The 19,727-nt window shown below is 36.5% G+C and overlaps 1 protein-coding gene across 1 annotated transcript; it reads left to right on the plus strand.

Annotated features, from left to right (window-relative positions):
- Positions 1-1,912: 1,912 nt before the first annotated feature.
- On the plus strand, positions 1,913-4,240 carry LOC141633722 (uncharacterized). Its single transcript, XM_074446154.1, has 3 exons — positions 1,913-2,030; positions 3,146-3,275; positions 3,712-4,240. Exons 1-3 carry the CDS (start codon positions 1,913-1,915, stop codon positions 4,238-4,240), a joined length of 777 nt encoding a protein of 258 aa, XP_074302255.1.
- The last annotated feature ends 15,487 nt before the right edge of the window (positions 4,241-19,727 follow it).

Here is a 19,727-nt window from a genome sequence, read left to right on the forward strand (position 1 = left end):
TTTGGGCCCTACTCTTTTTGCAATAACAAAACTAATTCTAATAAAAATGCGAGCATTAGTGGGTAGAAATACTTCATAAACTAATTCTAGTAAAAAAAAAACACAGCTTTTATTGAGCTCTTTTGCAATAGCAATATATTATGGTACTTGTAAAAATACTTCATAAACAATTATTATTGTTATTGTATGATGTAATTCTGATCAATGTTAAGCCATTTGCTACCAGTGTATGCTTGTTTGAAATTAAAAGAGCCATGATGTGTGTAATCTTCCTCCATGACCAACTGCAGTAAGAAGGAACACTATAATTTGTCCAGTTAATTAAGTTCAATAATTTAGCTAAATTCAGCTCTATTAAATTCAATTTAACTCATCATTTCAGCTCACTCTAGTTTAATTCAGCTTAACACTCTAATTCAGTTCAACTTAATCTAAATCTAATTTAACTTTTATTCAACTAAGTTTAACTTCATTAAACCAAAAGAATAAAACCTTAGTAACAAGATTACTAGAAAGACTAAAGCGGTATCATACATATAGTCAAGGATTTGATGTATGTCGAGGATGACTAAAATCACTTTAAAAAGAAAGTACACAAACACATGGTGATTCCTTAGTGGTCGACTAGTGAGTAGTGAGTAGTGAGTAGTGACATTCATTGATAAAAGTGGTACCACCCAACAAATATTAAATTACCCTAATATCATCTTAATTATGCATTATTAGCTACTAATTCCCTGTATCTAGCTAAATAGATCCAATTATATAATGCCATACGTGGCATTTTAACCATGACAATTGACAATCTATTCTTGTTTATCCATTTTTATAGCTTTAGCATCTCATTGATTCTTAATTGTCTTATGACGTTGCGAAAACATGTTACCCAATCCTTAGCAAAACTTAAAGAGTACTCCGTATGTATCTTTAGTTTTGTTAGGGAGACACCAATGAGTATTGGGATATGTTCACAAGCAAATTCGATGATATTTCACTAATGTATAGGATGAGTAGTCCATTAAACTTACGGTATACAGAGTATCTCATTTTTATTAAGTACTCTGTATCGTTGTTTCATTCGTTACATTGAACTTTTGAGGTAAAAAACATGAGCTCAAGCATGGATGAGTAGTTTAAGGTCGACTTTGAAAAACATGACCTGGCCTCTACCCTGGGACCAGCTCAAATTAAAATCAACGAGTCTAAATATTGTATCTTGGGTTCGACTGGTTAAAAAACTTGTGTGAAACAAGTTAATGAGACTTATTGACTAATAATAACCGAGAGAATAAAACGATCATGATCGTAATAATAAAATCAGAAAACACATATATTAGTCTTTTAAAAGTGAGCCATCTTACTTTTAAGAAATTTAAATGATAGTGCACTTCATTTTAAATGTTGCAAAATTATATATAATTGTAACTCAATAAACAAATAAAGAAATTGGTCTATAGATATTGAGTCTAATAATTAAAGACCTTGGCTACAAGACCCTTAAATAACATAACCTTAAATGTGAAAATATAAATTTCTACTAACCTTGAAAACTAAAAACATCCTTTACACTTAGGCAAAGGGTGACTAGGGCATATAAGTAAAATAAGCACATCAATGTGTTCCACACTTTTCCTTAGATATGTAGATACAAAAAGATCTAGGTTTTTAAAAAGCTACATGAAAGGGACATGCAAAGACATAAGATGTATGTGTTGTTGTTAGGGTATAAATATGCAACAAACACTACAACCTTAAGTGCATCAAATTGTATGAAAAACATAACATCACATACATACAAACAAAAGCAAGCTTAATTGCTAGGGTTTTATATTTTTCCTCTTAAATTTAAAGGGAGTAAGTTTCAAAAACGACGATAATGTCGAGACATGAAATGGGGATGATGGGTTGGGGAATGATGGAAGAGGGTGGATGGAGGAAGGGACCTTGGACTACTCAAGAAGATAGATTGCTTATTGAATATGTTAAGGTTCATGGAGAAGGTAGATGGAATTCTGTTGCTAGGCTTGGAGGTAATTCATATTCTTTTTCTCTAATTTTGTTCTGGTAATCGAGTCTCAGTATCACCCTCTCACATACCGCATATAGGGTACATTGAAATGATGAACACCCTAATTCCCAGCTACATAGATACATGCATGTAGTACAAAGACTTGGTACTACAAGTCTACCATCAGGTGACGTCTTATCATTATCTTAAATAATCCCGCTGGTCGTAAAATCGATGTCTTGGAGCATATAATATGAATTGAGTGTTGTATTTATATAACGGTCTTATTTAATTTTATGCTTACTTTTTCTATTGATGTGCTTAATTGAGATTATGGTCACTTCTATACTTTCTTTGAAACAAAAAGACAAATTACATATGCTATTTGTTACCTTATCATAAGATATTAAGATCGACTCATAATTATTTACGACATAACAAAGTGTTTCGTTGGTGCTTTGCTTTCATCTTATGTATTGTCCAATAAATTAAATTTAAATCATGATGATTACATGACCCATTATAATAAACAAATAAACTAAATAGCGCATCAATTAGTCTTCTTTCATATTGGTTATATATAATGCTTCGTTTGCATTTTATTCGTTAATTTCTCCATTATTTCTTTTATAATACGAATATTTACAACGGTTTTTCTTAAAGCGATAACAAGAAAATAGTGATCATTTAAACCAAATTTGACAAATATTAATATTGTGTTCAGACATATTAAAAATGAGCCCCCTTCCGTACCCGGAGTTGCGACCATTAATAAAAGTCATAAAAATACTCAACAAAATTAGATTATAGATACGTGTTAGATATAATATTGATTTGATTCCTTTACTTTTACAATCAATCTTAAGTACGTGTACGTACCAAAAGTTAAATTAAGTTTGTTCATCCATTTTTTGATTAATTAAATCCTTGGTGGACAAAATAAACGTTGATGTCATCCTACACTAACACGATTGCAATAGATATTTGATTTTGTTTCTTATTTGCACAAAAAACATATATTTGAAATATCAACGGACCGTACTCCTTCTTGCATAACTACGGTTCTCCACTCTTATTAATACGTACTTTATAATAATTTGTATAATAAATTTTGACACAATTGGTTACGTATTGTAGGACTGAGAAGGAACGGTAAAAGCTGTAGATTGAGATGGGTGAACTACTTGAGACCCGACCTTAAAAGAGGCCAAATCACTCCACAAGAGGAGACCATCATCCTTGAGCTCCATGCTAGGTGGGGTAACAGGTAATTAATCCCGGCCCTAATATTACTCGTATTAATTACCTATTATTTCTAAACGAAAATGTAATAGCGCTACCTACTAGTACTGAGTTTAATACCGTGATATATATTTGATTATTTTATTATTAATATGGTATTATAACTCAGTATCGCCCACGTGGTGGGCTGGTGGTATTGGAGACTGTCGCTTAACTTAAGATAACGAGGATAAAAATATCCACATTTTTTAACAACCATATTAAATTTTTTTTGTCAAAATTTTAAATTATTAACCCTAATAAAAGTTTCTACACGTAAACTAGTTTTTCTTCTATGTCCACTAACTTGTATGTTTTGGTTGTCATGATCATTTGAGTGCAATGCTTAAAGACTAATTTTTATATTTTGGAATACATGCTTATTAAAGACTAATTAATAGTACCCTATTGTTTATGCGTAGGTGGTCCACAATTGCTCGTAGTTTACCTGGAAGAACTGATAACGAGATTAAGAACTACTGGAGAACACATTTCAAGAAAAAGACTAAAGTTTCCAGAGTCGACACTGAAAGGTCAAAAACTCGTTTGTTACGAAAACAGCAGTTTCAACAACAACAATATTATCAACTTCTTCAACAACAACAACCACCACAACCACAACAACAAGAGCCAAATGATCAGTTTATGACAATAGACATGAAATGGATGATCTCTCTTTTATTAGGAGACGGAGAAATTAAGGAAGCCGGTGAGGGGCCGACAACCAACACTAATCCTAGTTCATCATGTTCTAGTACAATGGATCAAGGCGGTTTTTACCCTACGTTCAATTATAGCGACGGTTCTACATCAGAGGTATCAAATGACGAAATGCTTCTATGGAATAATAACTATGGAAACGTCGAAGATTTTCAAGCAAATAATTATTGGACTTCGGTTTGTGCTACTAGCACAATGGGTGTCCATCCTAGCATAGCTCCATTTTGTTAAACTGAATTACAAGTTGAATTAAAATCGACTTGGGTCTCGAACCAGAGTTGATCCGAACTATATCTTGCAACTGTCTAGAGTGGTCACAGAAAAAAATTTGGTTGCAAAACCGTCTTGTGGCCGCCTTATTTTTATTTTAGACTTTTAAAGGTAATTTCGTGTATTTTGAAATTTTTAGGAATTAGGTAAGTGGAAGCTGGTTTTGTGGTTATTATTATGGGAAGTGAAATTTCCTACGAAAGTGTAATTTCTACGAAATGATAAGAGTTGTTTGTCTAGTTCACCACAGTATGTAAATGAGAATTTCTACGTAATATGGTTTACCTTAAGCTAATCAAACAAAATATCCCCACTAAAAACTTAAATACAATTTAAATAAGGGAAATGAGATGGCGACACCGGGTGTTACTCAAATTGAGCGACACCCAGGGTACTATTGTAATTTACCTATGCATTTTAGTTTCCCTCCATCTAAATTCAAATTTTAAACTAATTAATGCTAAAGGGTGGTTTAGTAACTTAACATTAATTAACTAATTTAACAATAATGATAATAAATAATAAATTAAAAAAATTTGAAAGATTCTGTATGATATTGGTGGAACAATCTCATAAACCAAAGTAAAACCAGATCGACGGGTGTTGCAAAGTTGTAATTTGTTCTTCCATATGGACCATATATGAATGCCAAGAACAACCCTGTTTACTTGAATTGTCGATTTGTCATTTTGTTCTTCCTTTTGTGAATTAAAACACAACAAATTCAATGAACAATTTATATTTCATCTTTTTGTTTGTGCAATTGAACATATCTTAACAATTATAAATCTAGTGGAAAATTTCCATAAAGTATTTGTCGTTTTACGTTCGGAGATAAAATTCTTTGTTTTTTGTTAATCGGTAAACGTATAATTTGATGATGAAGATAAAGATGTGTTTGTTATGATATGTATGTTGTATAATACTCCGTATAAGATACAGTTTAGTTTTCATTAGTATGGAGTATCTTTTATATTTAATTTTGTTAAGATAATGATTGTGAATTACGGTTTTATCCCCAGGATATTGACGCAAAAATGAAAATTACAATTTAATTTTTAATTTTTTTCTATTATTTTATTAGGGTGTTACCGAAACTCAGTAACACCCGGTGTCGCCCTAGCACTTCTCTTTAAATAAAACCAGTAGATTGTATTTATCATTTTCCTTAATTTAAACTCATTCTTATCCATATCAATTCCTAACAATCAACATCTCTCAAAAAAAGAAAAAATTCAACAATCTCTGTCAATATTTCAAACTAACTCCCTAACCCATTACAATTCCTTTTTTAAGTTAAGATTAATTTTTATCCCTTTCATTCGGGCAAAGGTTTTTCCTTCCAATTCGTCATTTTACACAACTTAAGTTTTTCCAAATCCAGATTATCACTTATCCCAGGAATTAAAGGGTTGAATATTCTCAAAAGGTGTCGTGACTCGTGGCTAGAACAAGCAAGGCTCGATTTTGAGAATATTTTTTCAATTCCCGATTTCCGGGTTAACCGGGTTAATGCTAGCGTTAACCCGGAAGCGGGGAATTGAAACCCCGTTGTCAAAATCAGGAACTAGTTAAATTGACGACACTGAAAAAATCAAAATCAGGAATTTGAAACATTGTCGGCATCGAAATTCAGATGATGGCCTATGATGGGAACTCGAGAGATTGTTTGTAGTAGGTGGTGTGGATTAGAGTTCATAATCATGTTGGTCATGGTAACCTTGTTGGGGCAGTGCAACAAAAGATATGGTCTTTGGTTGAAGAAGAAGGATGCAGTTTGCTATTACAGTATTACATACGGAGTAGTTCCCTTGTTAAGATGTTGTTACGAGATACTCCCTCCATACCACACCAATAGTAATATTGACGTGAATATCTTTAGTTACATATATTTTGTCACATGACTATATTTTGTCTTATAGATTAAGAATAATATCGAAGATTCTCTACGACCATGAATAGTGCCAAGATTCTCAATGTTACCATTGGTGTGGTATGGAGGGAGTATTTTGTATGGTTACGTTTCCATATTTCGTTTATATTGTTTATATTATGTCGGTGGAAAATATAGGGTTTCTTGTACGATGTAACCTATATATACTTTGTCTTGTATATGGTATAAAACACAGAAATAAGAAAAACGTTTTCCCAATTCACTTTCTCATATCAAATTTCACATGGTATCAGAGCTAGGTTTTCTAGCATCTTATGAGCAATACACCAGACGACGCAGAATCATCGCCGTTAGATACTCATCTCCTTTCTGACTCCGATTCCGAGTCTAGTGTCTCTTCTCAATCTACCGATATGGGTAAGGGTGAAAAGCTTAGTCTGTATTTTCTTTCGACCTCCGATAAGTCCAGAGACAAATTAATCGTTGTCGAATTGAAGGGAGATAATTATGATGAATGGTCAGTCAAGTTGCGGGGTGCCCTGCTTTCAAAGAAGAAGACAGGATTCATCGATGGTACGATCACAAAACCTGTCGATGACTCTGATGATATCGAAGATTGGTACTTGGTTAATGCCATGTCGTTAATTGGATTTTTAATACTATTGAACCAGGTCTTGGTTCGACTATTTCTTATGTTGAAGAAGCAAAACAGTTGTGGGACGATATTGAACAACGTTTTAGCGTTGGTAATGGTCCGAAATTGCATTGGATCAAGGGCTCCATCCATGATTGTAAGCAAGGCAATGATGAGTCTGTCACTGATTATTATGGTCGCCTCAAGAAACTTTGGGACGACCTAGATAAATATGATCGAAATCCCACCTGTAGCTGTGGAGGTTGCAAATGCGGGTTGACAACTCGACAAAAAGAGAGATTAAAGTAAACTCCACGATTTTTTATTGAGTCTTGATGCCTCATACAGTCATACTCGACAGTAGCGTCTAATCTGCTCTTACAAGAACCGCTCCCATCTCTCAACCGAGCCTATTCTACCATGATTCAAGAGGAAGGAGTAAAGCGGAAGGCTCCTCGTATTGTTGGGACAAGAGGCGGCGAAAACAGAGCAGAACCTCCTGGGTTTGCGGCGCGTTATTCGCCTCCAGTAGCTGCTCCACGCAATGGTGAACCAAGCGACAGAGACTCTGATTCTCAACGTCCTTTTTGCGATAATTGTCTTAAATATGGGCATGTGAAAGCAAGTTATTTTGACATTATAGGTTACCCTAAAGGATGGCGGGACAGGGCAGAGGAGGCCGTCGTGGAAGCCGTGGAGGTCGTGGTGGTAATAGCGGCTACAATTATAGGCAAAGCAGGGGCAATTCGGCTCCTGGTAACAGTAACGCTGCTCGTGTGAATGAGGAATCAGCGGATAATAAGGAACAACAGTTCGTCACCGTGCCGAAAGAACAATGGGAAGTGTATGTGAATAATGCTAAAGCATCTTCTTCAAAAGTTCGAATGAATGGTAAGGCGAATAGTTGTGTGCTTTTGGTTATTTGATTTGGGTGCTATGCTACATGACTGGTTGCTTTGAATTATTACGATACATACAGGAAATTGATCCTTGTGTGGTGACGTTACCTAATGGTAAATTTGCTAAATCAAACAAACAGGGGCGTGTTACTTTGGGTGGACAATTAGTCTTAAATAATGTCCTTTTTGTGCCCGATTTTAATTGCAATCTCGCTTCAGTTTTTCAATTGTCAAGTGACCTTAATTGTGACATAAATTTTACTAATGAGTCTTGTGTGGTACAGGACCACATAACGAAGAAGACGATGGGTACGAATGAGCAGAAAGGGCGGCTATATCTTCTAGAAGGAATACGACATGAAGGAACTTTTGCTGCTAGGAAAGTTGCGGATAATATTGAGGTTTGGCACCGTCGACTAGGACACCCTTCCAGAAGAGTAGTTAGTTTTTTGCCATTTATTCAAAATAAGAGTGAAGCATAATACAGCACTTTGTGATATTTGTTTACGTGCCAAACAGACGCGAGAAAATTTGTCGTTAGTGAAAATAAATCAAAGTTGATTTTTGAGCTTATTCATTGTGATTTATGGGGTGATTATCGTATTACTTCATCTTGTGGTAGTCGTTATTTTCTTACTATTGTCGATGATTTTTCTCGTGTGGTATGGGTTTATTTAATTAAGACTAAAGACGAGGTATCCCAATTACTACAAAGTTTTGTAATTATGGTGAAGCGGCAGTTTACTGTCGATGTGAAAGTGGTGCGTACTGGTAATGGTATTGAGTTCACATGTTTAAAAGATTATTTTGCTACCAATGGAATTGTACACCAGACTAGTTGTGTGGGAACCTCGCAGCAGAATCGACGGGTTGAAAGAAAACACCGTCACATTCTAAATGTAGCAAGAGCTTTGCGTTTTCAAGCTAGGCTTCCTATCGGGTTTTGGGGAGAGTGTATTTTGACTGCAGGTTATTTAATAAATCGCACTCCATCAGTACTTCTCGGAGGGAAAACTCCCTATGAAATGTTATTTAATAAGTTGCCTTCATATGATAATCTGCGTATGTTTGGTTGTCTGTGCTATGTTAAGCATCCACGTAAGGATGGTGATAAGTTTGCGTCACGAAGTCGACGGTGTGTATTTATTGGATATCCTTTCGATAAGAAAGGATGGAAGGTTTATGATTTGGATTCCAAACAATTTTTTATATCCCGGGATGTTGTTTTCGATGAGTCTGTATTTCCTTATTGTACGGCTGGTACAGAAAATAATTTGCAGCCTGTTCAAGACACTGCCACCATGTCTATAAATGATGTTGATGGGGATGGAGAATTTATTTTACATGATATGATGATGGTGGTGATGAAGTGGTCGAACTTGTGCCTACATGTGAGCAAGTGGTCAACACGGAATCGACTGAATTGGTGAACGGGGAGGAGAAGCCACCTGAACCGGAGTATGGGCGTGGTCAGCGCCCTCATATACCGTGGTCCAGATATAGTACGGACTAATATGTTACGGGTGGTGCTCGTGTTCTAGATGATATAAAAGAATATAGTCCACTTTCAGATCATTTGCTCCGGTCGCCGTCTTCAGGTATGCCATATTCACCAGCTCACTTTATATCTTGTGATAAATTTTCTCTGCGTTATCGTTCTTTTGTGGCTGCAGTAGATAATTGTGTTGAACCTTCCACTTTTCGTGAAGCTGTAAAAGATAAGAGATGTTGTGATGCTATGAATCTCGAATTAGACGCTTTAAATCGCAATGGTACATGGGATATTGTTGATTTTCCCGTTGGTAAGAAAGCCATTGGTAATAAATGGGTCTATAAGATAAAATTGCGAACAGATGGCTCAGTTGAACGATTTAAAGCTCGTCTTGTTATTCTTGGCAACCGTAAAGAAGAAAGGATTGATTTCTTTGAAATTTTTGTACCCACTGCTAAGATGGTTACTGTTCGTAATTTTCTAACCATTGTTGTAGCTCGAGGATGGGAATTACATCAGATGTATGTGCATAATGCCTTTCTTCATGGGGATTTAGAAGAAGAAGTGTACATGAAATTGCCTCTTGGATATTCTGTTGATGCGCCAGGTAAAGTTTGTCGTCTTAAAAAGTCTTTATACGGTCTCCGACAAACTTCCTGTTGTTGGTTTGAGAAACTCCCGGCCTCCCTGGTTAGTTACGGTTTTGTGCAGTGTCTATCTTATTACTCCTTATTTACTTATTTTGCTTCTGGAGTCGAGATATATATCTTGGTCTATGTAGATGGCCTCTTCATTGGAGGAAATGATACCGCAACCATACGTCGCGTAAAGGACTATCTAAGTTCATGTTTCCATATGAAAGATCTCGGAGCATTAAAATATTTCTTGGGTCTTGAAGTTGCAAGAAATTCGACTGGGATATTCCTTTGTCAAAGGAAATATGCAGTAGACATCTTGACTAAGACGGGTTTAATTAGAAGTAAACCGGCTAATGTACCAGTCGAATAGAAACACAAGCTAGCCTTAGCTGATGATGCCGTGCTTAAGGCGCCAGAATCTTACCGTCGACTGCTTGGTCGTCTCATTTATTTGACTAATACCAAGCCGGATCTATCATATAGTGTCCATTTTTTGTCTTGTTTTATGCATGAGCCACGAGAGACCCATTGGAATGCCGCATTACGGGTTGTCCGCTATTTGAAAGGTAGTCCTGGACAAGGATTATTGTTTTGTTCTGATTCTCCTCTCGATTTATCTGTCTATTGTGATGCTGATTACGCGAGTTGTCCTTTGACCCGACGATCTTTGACTGCATATTGTGTGTTTTTGGGTGTTAGTGCTGTCTCTTGGAAGACAAAGAAACAACACACCGTGTCCCTTTCTTCCGCTGAGTCTGAATATAGAGCTTTGGCCACGGCAAATTGTGAAGTAAAATGGTTGCGTGGCATTTTACAATTCTTTCAGGTATCTACACAAATTCCCGCGGTGTTGTATTGCGATAATCAAGCGGCTCTTCATCTTGCGCGCAATCCCGTATTTCATGAAAGAAGTAAGCATATTGAGATTAACTGTCATTTCGTGCACGATGCAATACAAGATGGTTTGATTGCTCCGACGTATGTTCATACGTCTAATTAAGTCGCTGACATTCTCACAAAGGCTTTAGCCGTGCGCGAATTCTTGCATTTGTTATCCAAGTTGGGCGTAGTTTATCCCCACGCTCCAACTTGAGGGGGGAGGGGTTATGAGATATTTTGTATGGTTATGTTTCCATATTTCGTTTATATCGTCTATATTATGTCTGTAGAAAATATAGGGTTTCTTGTACGATGTAACCTATATATACTTTGTCTTGTATATGGTATCAAACACAAAAATAAGAAAAAGATTTTCCCAATTCACTTTCTCATATCAAATTTTACAGATGTGAAGAAAATTTGTGAGATTAAAGATTCTTCTTTGATAAAACAGTGGATGATGTGTCAATTTATTATTAGTGGGTAACACGAACTCAATATGAGGAGTTGGTGTTACGGTAACACAGGAAATTTTATGTGTTCGCGGATTCATTCCACTTGTTGCTAACTTTCCTCAATCTAATCCTGGATTAGATGGGCTAGTTGGCCAAGTGAAGAAAGTAGCATAGATAAACCTTTGCACAAAGCCCGACGCTGAATCTTCATCGTCTCATTGAAGGCTTTCTCTGCATCACTTATTTTCTGATCAAGTTCCTCAATTTGGCATTCATGTTGATGTTGGGTGTCGAATGCTGAGGTTACTTGATAACAGAGGGTCTGGTGAACACTGTGTCAGCACAAAACTGTTCATGTAGACGTTCATACATGTCAAAGCTACCTAGCGCCAATGCTTGTAGTTAACTTATCCTTTCAACATAACTTTGGACTTTGGCGTGGAAGGGAGAAGCTTCCTGACACTTGGCATAGTTCATGCAGTTGTTGGAGTAATTCTCTGTTGGTTGGTAATAATGCCAGACATTCCAACTTGGCAATGATGGGGAATGCTGAAGGTGAACTTATCATTCTTGCAGCCATTGGTGATTGTTTAAGTCATGATAGCGCTAGTGGTGTAAGCTTCTCAAGAATATTCTCTTGAGGGATGCTCTTGGGAGGAGACGGTATTTGAACCATTTCATTCTCTCTAAAAGAGTCTTCTTCTGAGGAACGAATATTGACTTGGAAGTTCTGAGAGTCTAATGGTTACAGTGCAGGTATAACTTGAATGGCTAGTTCTTGATTTTGGACTACGTCACCTATAGTTCTGGTTGCTACAAGGTCCCTTTGAAATGCTTTACTTGAACTTGTGGTCGCATGGATGAGAGATGACGCCCTTAAAGCTTCATTAAGACTCTGTTCATGGGGGATCAGTATGAATTGATCCACGGATTCGAGGCACTTTCCTTGAACCAAATTACTCTCTTAAAAAGGGGGGGGGGGGAGGTATTTTTTTCAAAAAAAAAAAATCTTGAAATTGTTTTGGCCGTGGGAAAGGGTAATTGTTATTCCGTTCTATTCTAATCCGAATAACAAATTATAAATTAGAAGCGTAATTAAGGTAGATTAAAAATAAAACTTACCCCGGCGAATTCGTTGTTGGCTTGATTATTGTTAACGTTATTATCCGACATGATTAAACCGTTTTAATCGAACATTATGTAAAAAAACCGTCTTTTTTTTTGTTTTTTTTTAGGGTAAAAGCCGAAGGCATTACTGCATTAACGATAAATCATAAAGAACAACATTGTTCGCAATCGGAGGTAGGACAACCGACCACAGAGACCGCCCAATAACTCGCGGCTCAATGTGTGCTAGACTATGCACTACACTATTGTTGACCCGACTAGTAAAACACCAAACAACAGAATTAAAAACATTACATAAGCTTGAAATATCCTCTAAATTTAACGAAAAAATACTCCTTCCTTTAGCTTTCTTCTTCAGAGCTTCAATAACCTGTAGACAATCATTTTCAAATACCACTCTCGTGTGCCCGTTCCGTATAGCTTCTTTAACTCCTTCAAGGACTGCTTCAGCTTCCGCAATATGAGGCTCCCACACCTGTTCCGTCACTCTCGACACGCTCCACAGGACCTTCCCCCATTCGTCTCGACAGACCACCCCCATGCTACATCCCACCTCATCTTTTACCCCTGCATCCACATTTACCTTAACGAAACCCAATGGCGGACCAGCTCACCCCCTTCCCTCACTACTCCCAGCCGCCTGCCCTTCCCAAAGCCTCTTATTGTCCCGCAGGAAGCCACCCCCTTCTATCTCATCTAAAATATCACAAGCTCTTTGAATGACACTAAAAGGATCCACCCTACACGACTCAAAAATCACCTTGTTTCGATGCTCCCACAACGCCCAACATCCTACCATAAATTTAACAATCTCCCGTCCTCCAAGCTCGCGCCACCTCGCCTCCACCCAGTCCCGAATGTCCCCCCTCCCGTCCTCGTCTTCCTCTTCTAAATCCATACCCTTCCAAACCCGTTTAGCAACCACACAGCTACAAAAAAGATGAAGACTCGACTCAACAAAAGAATCACATAGAGGAAAAAAAGAGCACTCACCTCGAACTCGATTAGCTATGTTCGCTCTGGTCGCCAAGGCTTCGCTGCACAGTTTCCAGAAGAAGAGCTTTACTCGGGGCCATACCGGAACCTTCCAGAGCCTATTCCAAAGCCACTTGCTCTTCCCCCAATCCGACGCACCACCCACCTCGAGAGCCTCTCTGTCCCTTGCCAGCCTACGGTACGCCGACCTGACAGTATAAATCCCATCCTTCTCCACATTCCAGTACCACGTATCACTAGGCCGAGACATGCTCACCCGAATGTTACATATTCGATCCCGCTCAAAAGGCAAAAACAGCGTAGAAATGAGCCCATCTTTCCATCCTCCGCCATTCTCCTCCATTAGCTTACTCACCAGCATATTCTCGTGCCCATGTACCCGATGTGATAGAATCCGACCCGTCTGAGTACCCGGAATCCACGAGTCAAACCAAACCCTCGTAGAGAGCCCGTCACCAATACGCTTCCTAAGCCCTTGTTCGAGCACGTTTCTTGCCTCAAGAATTCCTCGTCAGGTATAGCTCGGGTTATTACGCACGCCTGCAGCCATAAAAGTGTCATTCGGGTAGTACCGAGCCCTCATCACTCTAGCCCAAAAACTCTCCGTCTCCGTGACTAGTCTCCATGCTTGATTACCCAGGAATGCTAAGTTAAACAAGTAAAAATCTCGAAAGCCCATCCCCCCATTCCCTTCGGCTAACAAAGCTTCCTCCAAGCCACCCAACTTATACCTTCGCCCTTCTTCGTGTCCCCACCAGAAACGTGAAATTAACGATCTTAGTTCGTCGCAGAAGTTAACCGGGATTTTGAAAATACTCATAACATAGGTAGGGAGTGAATTGGCCACTGCCTTTAAGAGAACCTCCTTACCAGCCCTAGACAAGATTTTCCCGCGCCAACCAGCTAAACGTTTACTAAGTTTATCGCGAATAATATCCGTGAGAACCTTCTTAGACCGCCCAATCACCGTTGGCAGCCCTAAATACCGAACCTGTTCCTCCACCTCCGTAATGCACAACCTCCTCGCCAGATTGCTCCTCCTCTGTCTCGGCACACCCTTGCTAAATGATACCGTAGTCTTGTCGAGATTGACCATTTGGCTCGAGGCCTCCTCATACGGCCGCCGTAAGATATTAGTTACAACATCAGCTTCCTCAAACGTCGCTTTCGTAAAAAAGATACTATCGTCTACGAATAAGAGGTGTGAGATGCACGGAGCTGAAATTGACACCCGAAATCCGTGAAAGACATTTCTCTCCACTGGCCGGTTCATTAAGTTCGAGAGAGGTTTTGCGCATAGAATAAATAAGTACGGTGAAAGAGGGTCCCCTTGCCTTAAGCCTCTAGACGGTCTAAACTCAGTAGACGGAGTACTATTAATCAACACAGAGAAAGAAACAGTAGTCACACATTCCATGACTCGGTCAAAGCACATGATCACCAGAACCCGCTCCAAAAAGCCCCACTCAACTCGGTCATAAGCTTTCGCCATATCCAGTTTAATAGTCATATACTCTTCAGCATTTCTTGAATTCTTCATTTTGTGAAATAATTCAAAAGCAATTAAGACATTATCTGAAATCATTCTCCCTGGAGTAAAAGCTCCCTGGTTCTCTGAGACGATATTGGCTAGAAACTGCTTCAACCTATTTGCAAGAACCTTTTAGAAAGATTTTAGAGAGATAATTAAGGTACATTTAAATGGAGGGCAAAGTTGGCAACTTGTCTAAATAGTCGACAATAATTAGTAAAAGTGTCGACGATATTTAACACTTCCAAAAAAATAAATAAAAGATTTTAGAAAGACTTTTTTTACTTGTGTATCATTTTATTAAAGTTTTAAATTTCTTACTAAACTAAATAAAAGAATACCGAATATTGATTAAATTAATCAAAATATTTTCAAAATTTTGTATTTAAATTTATTTTCGTATTATCTATATTTGATTAAGTTTCATTCAGCTTATTTATTTTGTTTACAAAAAAGTCAATTTTACGTTTACCTTAACATAAAACATTTTTGTTTAAGTCTGAAAAAACTTCGCTACAAGTGTTTGTTACTAGCTTCGTGGCTAAGTAAATATGTTGCCATGGATAAGATGTAAGTCGTGGCTAAAAAAATATTTGCCACGGAATGATCTTTAGCTAAATATAATTTCGCCACGGGTGTGACATAGTTTGTGGCAAAAATGATTATTAACCTCGATTATAGCCAAAATTGTGGCGTAATTGACTTTTTGCCACGGGAAAATTTGTCTCGTGGCATAAATTTTTTCTAAGATATTGAATGAAAATTTTCTCGTGGCTAATCAAAATTCAGCCACTAATTATAAATTCCCATGGCATAATTCGTGGCGGAATGGTCAATTTGTTGTACTGAAATAATTAAAAAGAGAGAGGATTTTTTGAATAATAAAAACTAAACAAATATTTATTTATCCTAGTTTGGATTGGGTCCAAAAGCCCAAATCAAACATTTGTTTATCTTTTATTTGAAAACGCTAAACGCTAAACTCTAAGCTCATTTGTCCCTCCCTTCCACCCCCTCCTTATTCTCTCTCTCTCTTCTTTTCTTCTGACCTTGGGTTTACGTAACGCTGAGCCGAATGCTTTTCAAGTCGACGACAACAGTACGTAATATTTTCTCTGCTATTCCTCCACCCTTCAACGGCGTCGATATTATGGGACGTCGACGTCGTGGACTCGGTTTGTTACTTGGCGAGGCTGTACTTCTCTTATCAAAGATCAAGGTTTAAATAGTTTATGTGCAACTTTTGCGTCGGTCACAACAGCGAAACTTCACTTTTATCGTTATATTAATACGGCTAAAGTTTTATCAATTCAAGATGTTTGGGAAGGATTGTCTCGGAAGGCTAAAACTTGTGGTAGTCCCTTAGCGATTCGTAGATGGATCGCAACTAATGGAATATGCTCAGGACGCGATTACCCGTTGACCGAGATATTGAGGATTTGGAACCGAGGAAGTTATCAGCCCTTTCCCCATTAAGGTATCCAACCTATTGAATATCGATTACCTATTTAGAGCCGACTTAAACAAAATCCTCTCTTGTCTCAAGTACTCTCCAATCGTTTGTGGTATGCTAGTTGGCCCTAACTTTGGTAATATCAAGTCAGGTGGCTTATATATGGGTAAGAGCGATGAGTTCTATGAAAACATCGATAAATACGTCCGGGTTTTGGAAAGGCAGAAGGCTTTCAAATTGGTTATGAAGGTGAATGGGGTCAATCTCGTGGAGGACGAGAAAATGCATACATATCACATAAAGGATTGGACAACCGTACTCATATATTTGGTTTATCATTCCATGCAATGAAAACCATATGCGTTATATACATATCTGGTGAACTATATTTGTGCTCCAAATTAGCTACGGCTATTATTGGGTTGTCAAGGGATATTGTATGCTTTCGCCTGACACCTTATTGCAACGAATGTCGGCTGCGTATTTTGCTTTGCCCGTATCGCTTTCAAACCAGAATGAACTTGATCATTGGTTCCAGCGTTTTTCTCATCCACAATTAGCTGTAGGTAGAGTTCTTACTCGATTGATCGTGGGCTTAGATCAGTTGGGGTTATATTTGGAATGAATGCAATTGATGATGTTGTTATGTACTTGAAGAGCAGAACAAGGATGATCACTTAAATGAGTTTGCTCTGTTGGAGCTTGTGTCCTCCACAAATTAGTGTGATAACATTTGTAAATCTCTTATAGGTTCACAAGGGTATACTTCGTATTTTATCAGTTGATTAACGATTACCTAATAACGGTTGGCTTGCTAGAAAGTTTGACGTTATTATCATACAGATGGCGGTGATCAACTGGTCCCTAAAAGTCACACCTAAAGGATGTGTTTGAGAAATGTGATTATGGAAATGTAATCACATTGATGCCTTATATGACTAAACAGTTAGTCAATGTGATGATGAGACGATTATTTAATGTCGATTAAATAATATTAGCTGAGACGAATTAACTGTCAATTCGTAAATTGAATATAATATGTTATATTTAATTAATGTATATAATGTTAGCTTCGACGAATTAATATGTTAATTCGTAATTAAATGTAATCGGTTATATTTAATCAGCTAATTATAAATATGCGATATTTATAGTTAAAGTATATTTTACACGAGATTGTTATAATATATGTTGTCATGCCGGATTTAATAAATCGACTACAATCAGTTATTTATGGACTTATTAAAACGGGACAACATATATGACAATTAATAAAATGTACACATTATATAATTTTAGAATAACCGAAAATAAGAGGATTTTATCCTGATTTGTGGTTGTTGATAAAACCGAAAAAGGGAAAGAAATATCTCCCATATATACTCCCACCTACACGGTTTTAGGAGAGGAGAAAAAGGATCATTTCTTAACCTAATTTTAACCTAATTTGCCTCTCATCAAAACACACAAAAAAAAACCCTAAAAATTTTACAGAAAATTGGGGATCGATTCTAGCAAAGAACAAAAGGTATATCTCATATCATCTTGGGTGCAACTGATAAGAGAATATCATTGCGATATTGTTCATAGGCCATATTAGCTAGGACCGAAGGTTATTTCTTAATTATCTAATATTTTGTTTATGTAATTTTCATTTATGACTAGTAATCATCTTTATAATTTCGTTATAATCCTTATAATGTTAATGGAAGTATACCGATATTTCCCACATGCTCAGGTTTTGTGATGGTCTATTTTTTGCAATGAAATATGTGTCTAAATTGTAAGCTCTGGATTTAAAATGTTCGCTCGCCCTCCTTTCATTTGTAGGTTGGTAATGGTGACAAGGAGATTAGTGAGTAGATTTCAAAGGCGGTTTGCAAGAAAGATGTTATCACAATCCAAGTAAATTTATGAACCGCTTTAACTACTATACATTATATCTCCTTAAACATTAAACATAGGCTTGTTGTTGAGTTACTTGGAAATTTCTGTTGCCCTTCATTTTGTAGGTTGGTATTATCTCAGCAAAGGGTGGCCGAGAGATTCGTGAGTTGATTTCAAAGGCTCTGGAAAAGGTCGGCAACAAAGGTGTTATCATAATTCATGTAACTATCTTGAAGGATAGTGGGGGAGCTAGTGAAGCTGAAGTTGGTGAAAAGAAGGATCGAGTGACCGATACGCTGAATGTCACTAAAGCTGGCGGCCCTTGAAGTAGTCATGAATACCATGAACAATTGAAGTGGCATATTTTTGAGAATTATAATTTTAGCAATTTTATCCTTCATATTGTCACTACAATAAATTGACCCTTGCACCAAGAATTATGCCACGAGAATTTATAATTCTTGGCTAAATTTTGTTTAGACACGGGAAAAATTTCATTTAATATCTTAGAAAAAATTTATGTTGCGGGACAATTTTTCCCATGAAAAAAAGTTAATTGCGCCACAATTTTGGCTACTACCGTGGATAATAATCATTCTTGCCTCGAATTATGCTATACCCGTGCTAAATTATATTTAGTAACATATCTTTCCGTGACAAATATTTTTTTAGCCACGAATTACATCTTGTCTATGGCAACATATTTGGTTAGCCAGGAAGCTAGTAACAAACACCCGCGGCGAAGTTTTTCCAGACTTGAATAAAGATGTTTCATGTTAAGGTAAACGTAAAAATTGCATTGTTTTTGTAAACAAAAAAAAATACAAAAGCTGAAAGAAACTTAATCAAATATAGATAAAAAAATATATTTAAATATAAAATCTTTAACATATTTTGATTAATTTGATAAATATTCGATATTTTAGTTTAGTAAGAACTTTAAAACTTTTATAAATCATACACAATTAAAGAAAGTTATTATCGTTCTAATTTTTGATTTTTTTGTCAAATCAGAATATTTTTATGTTTTTGTTTTTTCATAACATCGTTAATTCAATATATGAATATGAATATATAATTCTGATAATTAAAGTCGTAAATTTCTTTATCTTTTTTTTTTGTTAAAACTTCATAATATTGTTATTATTATATAGACTCTAGTAAATCATATTTTTGATAGTAGTTAATTATGAAGTTTAATAATGTTATTCTTAACATATCATCTATATGAATTTACCCAAAATCCTAAATTTTAATTTTTCCAAAGAACGATTAATTGAGTTAAAGAGTAGCCTATTACAAATCTCATTATATGTTATAAAACACATACAATAGATAAAATGAGATGTACGCATAAATATTAGATAATAATGTACACTTAGCCATTATCCATGTCAATAAGATTTTTTTGTCTAACTTGTTGATAAGATTGAGTTCCTCGCAATTCCAACTTCGTTCTAAGTGCTATTTTCAAAGGGTAAAAGATGAATAAAAAATTAACACATACTACTTAATTTTTTGTCCAATGAACCATGCCTACAAAAAAAAAAAGTCCAATGAGT

This window comes from Silene latifolia, chromosome 2 (genome assembly GCF_048544455.1).
Source record: "Silene latifolia isolate original U9 population chromosome 2, ASM4854445v1, whole genome shotgun sequence".
NCBI classification, from domain to species: Eukaryota; Viridiplantae; Streptophyta; class Magnoliopsida; order Caryophyllales; family Caryophyllaceae; genus Silene; species Silene latifolia.

Coding starts and splice junctions, on each gene's coding strand:
- LOC141633722 (XM_074446154.1), top strand. CDS start 1,913: ATGATGGAAGAGGGTGGATGGAGGAAGGGACCTTGGACTACTCAAGAA. Junction 2,031..3,145: donor TTCTGTTGCTAGGCTTGGAG/GTAATTCATATT, acceptor TACGTATTGTAG/GACTGAGAAGGAACGGTAAA. Junction 3,276..3,711: donor CATGCTAGGTGGGGTAACAG/GTAATTAATCCC, acceptor GTTTATGCGTAG/GTGGTCCACAATTGCTCGTA.